This window comes from Labrus bergylta, chromosome 1, assembly GCF_963930695.1.
Source record: "Labrus bergylta chromosome 1, fLabBer1.1, whole genome shotgun sequence".
Lineage (NCBI taxonomy): Eukaryota > Metazoa > Chordata > Actinopteri > Labriformes > Labridae > Labrus > Labrus bergylta.
The window spans coordinates 36,077,533-36,091,096 of NC_089195.1; the positions used below are offsets into that span (position 1 = coordinate 36,077,533).

At 43.5% G+C, this 13,564-nt stretch overlaps 1 protein-coding gene across 13 annotated transcripts in view; it reads right to left on the reverse strand.

Annotated features, from left to right (window-relative positions):
• Window positions 1–13,144, reverse strand: part of LOC114918953 (NLR family CARD domain-containing protein 3-like) — a 107,319-nt gene extending 94,175 nt beyond the window's left edge. For 4 of the 13 annotated variants that reach the window (XM_065960156.1, XM_065960134.1, XM_065960151.1 and 1 more), the window contains exons 1-5: window positions 13,008–13,130; window positions 10,810–10,917; window positions 10,538–10,726; window positions 4,965–5,038; window positions 2,718–4,689 (exon numbers count right to left, since the gene is read on the reverse strand). In XM_065960156.1, the coding sequence (XP_065816228.1) occupies window positions 2,718–4,689; window positions 4,965–5,038; window positions 10,538–10,726; window positions 10,810–10,826 (2,252 nt within the window). In that variant the 5' untranslated portion in view covers window positions 10,827–10,917; window positions 13,008–13,130. The other 9 variants (XM_065960161.1, XM_065960126.1, XM_065960105.1 and 6 more) reach the window with 8 other exon arrangements.
• Window positions 13,145–13,564: the final 420 nt, after the last annotated feature.

Below are 13,564 nucleotides of genomic sequence, written 5' to 3' on the forward strand. Positions count from 1 at the left end.
ACCAGACCTACTGTGTGCCCGGCAGGCTCATCAGTGATAACATCACTCTTATTCGGCATGTTTTGGAAGTCTCTGGTTCATTGGCTGTAGACACTGGTCTGATTTCACTAGACCAGGAAAAGGCTTTTGATCGGGTTGAACACCAGTATCTATGGCGGACTCTAACCGCCTTTGGGTTCAACCCATGTTTCTTAGCTAAGATCCAGGTTTTGTACCGTGACATTGCGAGTGTGCTAAAGATCAACGGAGGCCTGAGTGCTCCTTTTAGTGTACAGAGGGGGGTGAGGCAGGGCTGCTCATTATCTGGAATTTTATATTCCTTAGCCATCGAACCCCTGCTTCACAGACTGAGGTCAGGTCTCTCTGGTGTTCGTTTTCCTGCCTCAGAAGTCAGTTTTAAATTGTCAGCATATGCTGATGACGTCATTATTCTTGTTAATCAGCAGAGAGATATCGATGTTTTAAAAGAAACTGTGATTTTGTTTAGGTCGATATCTTCTGCCAAAGTGAACTGGCTGAAAAGTGAAGCAGTGATGGTGGGAGAGAAGCTGAGGGGTCGGCTCAGTCTGCCTGGAGGCCTCTTTTGGAAGTCAGGAGGTTTTAAATATTTGGGAGTGTTTTTGGGGAATGAAACTTTTGTCAGTAAAAACTGGGAGGGTGTTTTAGAAAAAGTAAAAGGACGTCTTGATAAATGGAGGTGGCTGTTGCCAAAGATGTCTTTTAAAGGTCGTGTACTTGTGGCCAATAACCTTGTTTCCTCTGCCCTGTGGCACAGACTGACCTGTATCGACCCTCCGTCCTCTCTCCTGTGGAACATTCAAAGAGTGTTAGTTGATTTGTTTTGGGACAGGTTACACTGGATTCCTCAGAGTGTGCTCTTCCTCCCTAAAGAGGAAGGAGGACATGGACTAGTTCACCTGGCCAGCAGGGGGGCTACTCTCCGCCTGCAGTTCCTCCAGAGACTACTCACTGGGCCTGCAGACCTGGTCTGGAGACCGCTGGCCTGCTGTCTTCTACAGCGGTTTGGAGAACTGGGGCTGAGCTCGTCTCTGTTTTTAATGGATTTACAGCAAGTGAACATTTCCTCTGTCACTGGATTTTATCAAAGTGTTTTTAACGTGTGGAGTCTGGTGAACAGGCAGAGACAGGGACACTCCCACTCTTTGTACTGGCTGCTTAAAGAGCCGGTACTGTTTGGAGGTCGTTTTCATCTTCCTGACTGGGCTGGACCGAGCCTGTCCGGAAAGTTCTGCAGTGCCAGGATTTCCACTCTGGAGCAGGTGGTGGAGCTGACGGGACCTCAGCTGGACTGTCCTGCTGGTCTGGCTGCTCGTCTGGGGGTGAGGTCGACCAGAGTCGTTGATCGGTTGCTGAAGCACTGGAGACATCAGCTGACAGGACAAGAGATGTCTCTGATGTCGGACTATGGGGACGGTTCTCTGCTGCCTGACCAAACTGACCCGTTTCCTGAGTTCACTCTGTCTGCAGACCTGAAGGACTGTTCTGGTCCTCTACTGGCCAACGCTGCAGGAAAGACTCTTTACAAACTGATTGTTAAGACTTTGAATAAAAAGACACTGAACGCACGCAGTGACACCCCCTGGAGGACTTATTTGGGGCTAGCTCCTGAGTTTAGACCCTCCTGGGAGTCTTTGTACAAACCCCCCTTGTGTAAGAGACATGCAGACCTCCAGTGGAGAATCCTGCATGGAATCATTGCTGTGAACTCTTTTATCTCTGTTCTTAATATGAATGTTGTTGATCAGTGTCCTTTCTGTGTGCACAGGGAGACGGTGTTTCACTGTTTTTTACAGTGCAGTCGGCTGAAACCTCTGTTTGATCTTCTGGAGAAGGTTTTTAGTGGTTTTAAAGAGTTTTTTACTAAGCAGGTTTTTATTTGTGGTTTTAAATACACTCGACAACACAAACACAAATGCCAGCTGATAAACTTTGTTCTTGGTCAGGCTAAGATGGCCGTGTACATGAGTAGGAGGAGGAAGGTGGAGGAGCCAGACGATGTTGTTGATGTGAAGCTGTTGTTTGTACAAATGTTAAAATCCAGGTTGTTTATGGACTTCAGCTTCTACAGAGCAAATCAGGACCTGGAGACTTTCCAGTCAGTGTGGACTCATGACAGTGTGCTGTGCTCTGTAGAGCACGATCAGTTAGTTCATGGACATGTGCTGATGTAACATCTGTTTATTTTGTGAATGTCATCTGTGAATTTTAGGAATGTATATTATTGTTGAACAGTAAGAAGACTGAAAAATAAAGGTCTGTTTAAAAATCAATCAATCTCTCCGTCTTTCTCCATCTCTCTCTCTCTCTCTCCCTCTCTCCCTCGCCGTCTCTCTGTCTCTCTCTCTCTCTCTCCCTCTCTCCATCTCTCTCTCTCTCTCGCCGTCTCTCTTTCTCTCTCCCTCTCTCTCTCTCTCTCTCTCCCTCTCTCTCTCTCTCTCCCTCCCTCTCTCTCTCTCTCCCTCTCCGTCTCTCTCTCTCTCTCTCTCCGTCTGTCTCTCTCTCTCCCTCTCTCTCTCTCATATTTCACTCACAGCATTTAAAGCAGCTCAAGAGAACTTAGAACAAAATACAAGTGACTGAAGAGTTTGTTAATATTTCAGATAAACACTGTTTTCAAAAACCTAGATATTGTATAGTATATATTTGAAGAACTAAACGGCTTATTTTTACTCATATTTAATCACATCTGGACTTACTTTGCCTTCCTGCAGTTCCTCACAGCTGGAATCAGTCTCTGTCGTCCCTGGATTGATGTCTTGTACTTATTCAGATCCAACTCATCCAGAACCTCCTCTGACATCTGCAGCATGTAGGCCAGAGCAGAGCAATGGATCTCAGAGAGTTCCTCCTCTGATCTGTTCTCTGACTTCAGGAACTCTTGGATCTCCTGATGGACTGAGAGGTCGTTCATCTCCGTCAGACAGTGGAAGATGTTGATGCTTCTGTCAGGAGAGATATCATAACTGTTCATCTTCTTCAGGTTGTTGATGACTCTCTGGATCATTTCTGGACTGTTGTCTCTCCGACCCAGCAGGCCTCCTAAGAGTCTCTGGTTGGACTCCAGAGAGAGGCCATGAAGGAAGCGAACAAACAGGTCCAGGTGACCATTTTTACTTTTCAGGGATTTCCCCATGGCACTCCTCAGGAAGTCATCCAGGGATAAGTCATCACTTTCAGGAGTTTGACAAATGATGTTTTTGTCTTTAAGGAAAGCCTTCACTACACCTCTCTTCCTGTTTGTCAAACAGTGGAACATGTAGACTGCAGCCAGAAACTCCTGAACGCTCAGATGAACAAAGCAGTAGACTGTTTTCTGGAGGATCACACACTCTGTTTTGAAGATCTCTGTACAAACTCCTGAGTACACCGAGGCCTCTGTGACATCCAGACCACAACGCGCCAGGTCTTCTTTATAGAACATGATGTTTCCATCCTCCAGATGTTCAAACGCCAGCCTCCCCAGCTTCAGAAGAACTTCCCCATCAGCCTCCATCAGCTCATGTGGACTTGTCTCACGTCCCTCATCATACTTGTTCTTCTTCCTCTTTGTCTGAACCAGCAGGAAGTGTGAGTACATGTCAGTCAGGGTCTTGGGCAGCTCTCCTCTCTGCTCTGTGCTCATCATGTGATCCAGAACTGTGGCAGTGATCCAGCAGAAGACCGGGATCAGACACATGATGTGGAGGCTCCTGGATGTCTTGATGTGTGAGATGATTCTGCTGGACAGATCTTCATCATCACTGAACCTCTTCCTGAAGTACTCCTCCTTCTGGGCGTCAGTGAAGCCTCGTACTTCAGTTACCCTGTCAACACATGAAGGAGGGATCTGATTGGCTGCTGCAGGTCGAGAAGTTATCCAGATGAGAGCTGAGGGGAGCAGATTCCCCTTGATGAGGTTTGTCAACAGTGTGTTTAACGGTGATTTCTTTGTGATATCAGACACAACCTTCCTGTTTGTGAAGTCCAACGACGGTCTGCTTTCATCCAGGCCGTCAAAGATGAACAACAGTTTACAGACAGCGAGCGTCTCTGCTGTGACCTTCTGTAATGTTGGATGGAAAACACGGAGCAGCTCAAGAAGACTGTACTCCTTATCTCTGATCAAGTTCAGCTCCCTGAATGAAAGCAGGATCACCAGACTGAGGTCTTGGTTCTCTGAGCCGTCTGCCCAGTCCAGAGTGAACTTCTGCACTGAGAAGGTTTTTCCAACACCAGCGACGCCGTTTGTCAGAACCACTCTGATGGGTTTCTGTTGGTCGGGTTGAGCTTCTGTCTTTTGGTTCTGTTGGTCGGGTTGAGCTTCTGTCTTTTGGTTCTGTTGGTCGGGTTGAGCTCTTGTCTTTTGGTTCTGTTGGTCGGGTTGAGCTCTTGTCTTTTGGTTCTGTTGGTCGGGTAAGGCTTTAAAGATGTCCTGACACTTGATTGGAGTCTCATGGAGGGTCTTCTTTTTAGAGTCTGTCTCAATCTGTCTCACCTCATGTTGGGTGTTCACCTCTTCACTCTGTCCCTCTGTGATGTAGAGCTCAGTGTAGATCCTGTTGAGGAGGGTTCTACTTCCTGTTTCATCACTTCCTTTAGTCACATGTTCACTTCCTTCAGTCACATGTTCACATCTCTTCCTCAGACTGATCTTAAGTTCATCTGTAACCTCCTGCAGACCTCTATCTACTGAAAGAGAAGAAACATATCCTGAGACTGGATTTATAAAATGATCAAATACAAAAATTTTCATTATTACACATTAAGCACACAACACAAAAACATCCGTGTAATAAATGTGTGCTGCTACAAGAGAAATAAAATATACTGAATATAAACTGACAGCAAGAATCAGATAAAATGTAAATGTTTCATTTAACTATATATCAATGAAAATACTGACTGCTTTGTCTTGTTTTTAGACACAATGACTTCAGTCTTACTTATTACAGTGCTGAACTTACTGGATATCTGCAGTCCTCGTTCTCCACACTGGGGAAAGGAGGACTCTCCTGATGAAGTAGACCCCTTTGTTATTCTGTGGAGATAAGGGAAATCATAAAGCTGTGAAAACTGAGACTGACAGTTAGAAACCAGTGGTGGACTAAATCAAATAAAGCCACAAAAAGCAGTGTTTTAAAAAGGTGTGCCATGTCCTCCTCAGTGAGCATGTGCAGCAGTCTGTCTGTGTAACCATAGAGTCTACCATCTGAGTCCAATAACTGACCTACAAGTGTGATGTTATTTTCAACCAGTTTTCAAAAAACAGGGATTCATTTTTGTAGAGAATGTCCTCATTGTTCCAGATGTAGTATCTGTGTGGACACTGAGCATGTGCAGGAGCTGTGTCGTGACCTGCACACTGAGCATGTGCAGGAGCTGTGTCGTGACCTACACACTGAGCATGTGCAGGAGTTTAAAAAAAAAACGTAAAATCTGAAATATAAGTTGTACTGGTATAAGACGCGTTGTGTTTTTGAAGGTCTCTCAGAGAGAAAATAAAGTTCACACTGTCTTCCTGCGTGACAGTTTTTATTGTGTTCAAGTCCAAAACCTGCAGTTACTGTTCAGCTCTGTCACCCTTTTAGTCTGTTTTCTCTTTGTGGAGTCTGCTCTCCTACCAGCTACAGTACGGTAGTCGAGCTCTCAGCCTGCAGGGAAAGTTGTGAAGCAGAGACTCCTAGCTTGTGATCTCTCTGCCCGACTCCGCTTGTTTCTCTTTAACTTTAATAAAGGACTCTTTCAATCAAAAGAGCGTTCAACAAGGTTTATTTATGGAACAATATCCTACAGTTTTCTGTAAATTCATTATTATGACCTCTTGAGGGAAAAGTTTTGAAAAAGTAGCGCAGCCAGACTGGTCTGTGTCGCTGTCTTTCCCAGAACAGCGTGCACTCAGCTCTTAATACACTGAGGGTCTGATTTACTAAAGTCCCAAGTAAAGAGAACTAAACTGTGTGTTCACTCCAAAAAATTGCTCGTTTGGTGAGTGTGTGTTTTTCGGGTGATCAACTAAGAAAGTTTGCGTGAATGACACCAGGTGCAAACCTTGTGGAGGCGGTACTATTTAAGTTGGGTTTTTGCGTATTCTACTGGTTTACGTCACGGAGAGTTTGGACGGAAAGCAGGACGACGGCAAGCGCAAAATAGGTATCAGTGGAAGAGGCAAATGAACGTACAGTATTTTTGAGTTCTAGCAGATAAAACTGAATATTTACAAAAAGAAAATTTGGCTTATAAGAAAACCTCTGCATTAAAGAGGGCCTCTGTTTTCTTCATCTTTTGAAGATGAATTGTCATACATTGTGCAGGAGGTGTGAGCTGTGTCCTCTGTGGCGCTCAGGCGCGACACTCAGAACATTGTTGAGCAGCAGACAGCTGGCCAGCGCTGTGTCTGATCGGACATAAATGCTCTTCCTAAGAGGTATCTAAGACGGGGGTACAAGCAGTGGTGAGGTTCCCCCATCCAAGCGTAGCAGCAGCGGGCTGTAGAGGGAGGAGACGAGCGCACTATGGAGAGGAGCGCATGAGCTGGGGGAGAGACGCACAGACCGAGAAAAAGGAAATCCCAAGTTTAAAGGGTAACTAAACCTCATATTTTCAGCTGTAGTGCTCTACCCTGGAATTTAAAAAAATGCATTTAGAATGTCAATGTATTAGGCATGCAACAATTCTCAATAAATAATGAACCTTTCTGTACGACATCCACGGTTCAACACTGACTTGTGAATTTGCGGTTTTAACGGTTTGGCATTTAACTAGTTTCCGTGCATTGTATTTCTCTCTAAATTGGCTCTGTCTGTGTGTGTCTGTGTGTGCCTGTGAGTCAGCGCGCAGGGATGAGGAAACCCCGCCCACCGAGTGAGTTAAAGGTCCCATATTCTTCTTCTTCTGGTTTTATCTGCTCTTTAGTGTGTTTTCTAAGTGTCCTGTGCATGTTTAGGTACATCTATGTGCAAAAATTCAAAGTCCGCGGAAACGCGGCTTCTCCTACGTCCTCCTGTTAGTTGTAGCATTAGCTGCATGTAACGCTCGGTTCGAGCCCCCCTCGATAAAAATGTGTCAGTGCGACGTCACTGATCTAAGCCCATTGGCTCGTTGTGGCCCTGCAGCTCATGTTGAAATTTCAGAGAAGCGTGCTGAGCAACTGACCAATAACGACAGAGCGGGTCGGCAGACCAATCAGAGCAGACTTGGCCCACGTGGGGTCTAACAGTGTGGGCTCAACAGAGTGCAGCTGACAGACTCAGAGCGTAGAGGGAGCAAGGAGGAGCAGTTCATGAAAACAGACACTTTTTTAGAACTTTATCTATTGTGAACGTACAAAAGTAGGAACATAGATTAAATACATGAACCCCAAAAAGGGCAGAATATGGACTCTTTAATAGCCAATCAACACACGCTAAAGTTTTGGTGACGCTGACAACAACATTACTTTTAGCATGGCGGAGCAGGGAGGAGCAGGGAGGAGCAGCGAGGAGCAGCGAGGAGCAGGGAGGAGCAGGGAGGAGCAGGGAGGAGCAGCGAGGAGCAGCGAGGAGCAGGGAGGAGCAGGGAGGAGCAGGGAGGAGCAGAGAGGAGCAGAGAGGAGCAGGTGGGCCGGGCTGCCTGAAGGGCCGGTACAGTGACAGTCTATAGATCATACAGGCTGCAGTCATTGCTCAAGTAGCGTCTCACTACAGACCAGTTTCTGATAGTGTGGAGCACTAAACATGTAGAGCGCAGTGTTTCCCACTCGTCCAGGTATATTAACCACCACAAACGGCGTTTTTCTGAAAGCCTCTCTCCCTCATTATGTCAAAAACATGCATTAGAAGATAACTGTGGGTCCGCGAACGTGAGAGGGAGAGAGAGAGAGAGAGAGCTATACGGGTGAGCGAGAGTCGGGGAACGTGCCATTACGCATATAAGTGGACGGACAAGAAAGAAAAAGTGAAATTGATCATGTGCTCTACAGTTTCCATGTTAACCAGTGAAGTATGTGAACTACATGGCAGGCTGCTGTCTGTTAACTAACTGATGTCTGTCAACATCAACTGAGTGCTCCTCTGTCTGCACATCACCCTCACTGCTCTTATTAAAAACTCTAAACTGCTCATAAACCGTCTGAACCTTCAGTGTGACGTTTGATGTCTTTTGAAATGTTCTTAAATGGTTTGATCTGCTGTTAATACTCCAAATATTTACAATACTGAACATTACAAGAATAAGAGAGGAGCCATAATCGTAACTAAAAGAGAAATATGACAGTGTGCCACCAATGCACTTTTTTGTTGACATTCATTGAGCTAATTGTAGTTTACTTCATGTTCAAATCTAATCTGACTTTGCAATAGGCTGAAAGGAGAGCACCTGAATTTGTTTTGCTTCAAAGTCAAATAAATAGTTTTAAAATGAAAAAAGTAGCTCTCTTTCTAAATCCCTTGATGTTCTGTAAAATGTGCCTAAAACACTGGAAACATTTTAACGGCCCGGCCCGTCAGAACCGAACCGTGAACCGTGACCAATAAACCGAGGTACGTATTGAACCGTGGGCTGACCGTATTGTTGCATCCCTACAATGTATCAACTTGGAGAGGGAGGGGGGCAGGGGGGTAAACTCGCCCACTCACTTCTTGGCGCCGTTATCAGCCGCAACATGATACAATGTTTGCCCCACACACACAAATAAAAACAGTAGCGGTAGGTTTAGCTAGGTTATTTAGCCATGAGCGACGACTCCGTAAGCAGCAATGGCACGTGTGCCACAGAAATGTCATTTGAAGTCAAAGACTTCTCTCCTCCAGAGTCTCCTGTAGACTCTCAAATAGAGCACGAACACGGACTTCCAGATCCGTATCGTATTGACCCGTTAGTAGGGGCAGCGAGAGCAGAGACAGCTGATGACGAGGACGGTGAGGTGCAGGAGAGGATGGGGGACATTTCTGAATGGTACACGAGGCCCCCTGGAGGATTTATGGCTTTTACATTTTAGACAAATAACCCCTGTTATACGAGCAGAGTATGTCTGTCTGTGAACGGCTCAGTGCGCATGTGTGTGGGTGGGGGGGGCGAGTGAGGAGAGAGAGAGAACGAGGAGAGGCACGTTATGATGCCGGGGACCGGAGCAGAATAAGCAGGAGAAATCAGAGTCACGAGGCTTTAATAGGTTTGGTGACGTAGTAATTCACTCCTACGTAGTACTGTACTCCACACAGCCGTTAGAGTTTTTCAAACAGAAGGGCAGACACTCTGCACATTTCTAACACAATATTTAGAATTTCAATACTTTGTACTCAAATGTGGAGATTGGGACTTGGATTGATCCATAACACTACTTAATACTCAGATACAGAGGTTTAGAGCTGAACAAAGTGGTTTTAGGGTTTAGTTACTCTTTAAAATAAAATGTTGGTGAGAAGAGGGAAACAGGAAGAAATAAACATCAATGTTGAAATTCTTTAGAATGCAGAAGCTGTGAATGTTCAGTTTTGTTTAAATAGGCAACAATATAGTTTAATCATGGTGTTTCCTGCTGTCATTCCAAACATATTAACATGTGTGGAGAATAACGTGATCTGTATGCCTTCTTTGATTGAGCCTATGTCTCCTCCTAACTTCAATAACAGCAGTCTGTTGTGTGTAACACTGGTCTCCTGGGTTAGCACCTTCTTTTCAAAGGTGTTCAATTCAGACACCGTCACAATCACCTCAGTTTTTGTCTGCTTGGTAAATCACAACACGTGTACTAACTTAACTTGTTTACATTTTCTCCTTTCTAGGACAGAAACGCCCCATATTGAATATTCATTAAGTCAAACGTACTAAATGGTCAATGGGTGTTTTGTTCATATGAAAGATTCAGTCCTCACTGCGCGCCGTTAGTAGATCAGTTAACACATTTTTTGCTGGTGGTATCAAGTTTGCACACGTTTTAAGACACACAAACCTTTAGTAAATCAGGCCCAATGAATGGGGATGGTTTTTTAATCACGTCTGGTTGCACCCAGTGATGGTGACTTCTGCACCCGCGGTAATGATGGCTCATGTGTCAACACTTTATACTGGTATATTAGTTGCACCTTTGTATAAGACCCAGCCAACTTTTAAGATGAAAAAAAACAGGTATTAAAAGTGCATCTTACACCGGATGTTACGGTACTTCAGTAAAAAAAAAAAAGATCTTATTGTGTAGTCATGTTAAAAAAATAAAAAAAGACAAACAAAGAGTGGACACAACAGAAAAAATGATTGAAAGAAAACGATCACAGCAGATCTCACTAAACTTCAGGATCAGTTTAAAAGACTTCTTCCTGCAGAATCACAGAGAAGACGACTAGATACACAACCAAAGAGTCAATACTGAAATCATATTATCTGATCTATAAACATATAATACATATATATAATCCTTAGTATGTTGTTATGAGTTCAGTGACTTTCTCTGTATGATCACTGTGTGCAGGTTGATGATTAAAAACAAGAAAATCAACACATTATGGTGTTCAGGACTCTTTTTTTAGCTTGACAGTTTGATGATTAAAAAAAGTTCTCTTACTGTGGATCTGAGGGTCCTGGTTCATTACTGAAGGCTGGAGGACGATCTTTAGACCAGTCACTCTTCATAGAGAGACAGCTGGACAGAGGAGACTCTGCTCTGTCCTCCTCTTTGTCTCCTCGATCACTCATCTTCTGATCTCCAGATTGATCAGAGGACAATAAAAGACGTTCATGCAGGTAAAACAACCTGAGGACAAAATAACAAACAGGTGAGACACAAGCAGGAAAAATGTGAAAGACGGAGATGGTCAAGTGTCCACATCTCATTACCTGATGTGATCCTTCATTTGATTTTCTCTTCCTTCCTGTCTGCCTAAGTACCTGATGCAGCACCTCAGTTTGTTTTGATCCTAACATGATTTGTCCGTCTGATCTGCCCTGAATAATGCCAATAACAAGACATTGAGTCTTAAACTTTAAACATTAAACTAACATGTTAGTGTTTAACAGCAACCATGACCTTTAGGACATTTGTACAACTAGAAGTGTATAAAACAGGGTTGGAAATCAGCACTCGTCACATACGGGTGTCTTTTTGCAGTGGCGGGTGAATTTGCTCAACCTACCGACCACAGTGGCAGAGCGAGGGTCACAATGGTGCTCTATATGCTGGAATGGCTTTGCTTGGTGTAACATGATTAACAGAGCACAGACTAGCATCTCTTTAACAGCGGGTCAACCAGCTTCAGGTGTGTTTAAACTGACGCCTCGCTGTCTCAAGTCCAACATGATGAAAAGAAGAGCGCTGTGGCGTTGATTTGGGCTCAAAGGAGCAGCTGTAAATACTATAACTTCAGACATTTGTCTTGGGCTCAAAGTGCTGCACACATTCAGCGGCCTCACAGTAGAATCCATAAAAACAATAGAAAAACACATCGACATGTCAACAGAAAAGTACAGACCCATGTATAAAACACAACATATATTGCACATTACCCATATAGAGAAAAAGATATCAAAATATAAAAGCATGTAAGAACATCATGACGCCATGATGTTTCTGCTGTAAATGTCCAATGATGAAATGGTGAAACAGACAGTGGCTTATCTTAGAATTTATTGGGCCGAGGTCAGACAACAGCAACAGAACACAAATGGCTGACAAACTTTTCATGTTAACGGTCCTGTTATATTCTGTTAGCTGGTACAGCCTACAAATTCTTTTACCATTTGGGAAGACTTCTAAAAGGCTAGAGAGGTGACATTACCTTCACTTGAAACTGTCAGATATCTACATTCAAGTCATTTAAGCTCACAACATACACTCGGCTCCTCTCCAAAAATAGATCTGCTGCTATGAGAGTCTTACACAAACTGTTACATCCACACAGACCTAAACCAATGACCCTTAGATGGTCGACAGATTTAAAATGATATATCCACTAAATGATTCAAGTGAATGATTATGTGAAAATAAATACTAACAGGCACAACCCGTACAGCAGGCTTAGATTTAAAGTGAACAGAGATTACAGTACCACGCTGACATCCAGCTGAAATACAAAACTAATGTAGTTCAGCTTCCTGGGCGGTGGTCCTTACTGTGGTCCTTTTATGTCTTTATTGGAGATTCAGAAAGCAGGTAGAGAGAGAGTGGGGAATGAGATGTGGGAAAGAACCTCAGGTTTGATTAATTGGGCGTGCGCAGTAACCACTTGGATACCAGCGCCCCCTGAAGTGATCCTTAATGTGACTCTGCCTCTCTTCCCGTCTCCTTTAGTACCTGATCCAACTCATCAGTGCAGCTTGTTTGTATCTTCATCTTATTTGTCCGTCTGATGTGACTCCCTGCTTGGTATTTGACCCTGGTCTAGTTTTAGGATTTAATATAAATGTCTTTCAATTATCCTTCCTGTGTCTCTTCAATCCTGCACTGAATAATGACAATAACAAGGTCTTGAACCTCAAACATTAAAGCAATATGTTAATATTTAACAGAAATCATGACCTTTGGACCAACAGTTTTATATCTAGAGGGATATAAAACAAAGTTCTTCATGCCTGTAGGGATCAAACCACGTCATAAAACCGACCTTTGCTCAGATAGATGTTTTATTGAGGCTGTATTTAGTGATTACATTTTATTAGGATGCATTATTTTTTAATGTCTACTTTGAGGAAGTGGAGAATATCTAGCTTATAAAATTAAATACTGTGGAACATAAGCACTGTCGTCCTCAGGACTTTATTTAATCTGAGAGAAAACCAGTAACGCTGACTGCTAGTTTAGACCGCAGGAGTCATGACAAACATCTCTGATTAAGGACGATTTAGATTTTTAGCTACACAACTTTTACTTGACTTTACTTTTCAAACAAAAGCTGAGAAACAACAAGTACTCCACATTCACAGAGCTGATCCCGTACTGTATCTGATCCGTTTCCTTTGCTTTTCTATTCAAAGTGTATTACTCAATATTAACCTGAGGTTTTAACAGTAAAGTCATAATAATGTTGAATTAAACTCACCCTGTCTCAGATGTTTGTCCTTCTGCTCTGTCGACTCAAAATGGAGTCTTAGCTCCGACTGACAGAAACTTTCAGTTTTATTGTTTTATTGGAAACCCATATCAGCTCAGAGTTTCTCCTCCCCTTGTTACTAGAAATGAAATGAATGGTTAACCATCATCAGTTCAGGTTTCTTCATGACCTCTCTGCTGAGCTCACAGTAAAATGCATTAATTCAAACTAACTAGGTTGAGATAGTCAGTCAGAAAACTTCAAAAAGTAAGCTGGGATCACCTCCCTTCAGCAATGTTGTGGATGTCAGACGTGTGGAGAAACAGTTCCCAGATGATCCATGATCTGTTCAGATCACCCCGCATGGTACCGGGCAACATGTGATCCATGGATCAGAGGAAAATGTATCTTCATGGTGTAAAATAAATACACTGGCGTTATATCCCAATTCAATATCTGAGTGAAAAGAAGTCAGTGTTAAAGTTGTTCAGGTGGGCACAAACAGGAAGTCATTTCAGTCTTTTAAAATACATTTTATGTATGTTTTATTTCAGACAGAAACAGGT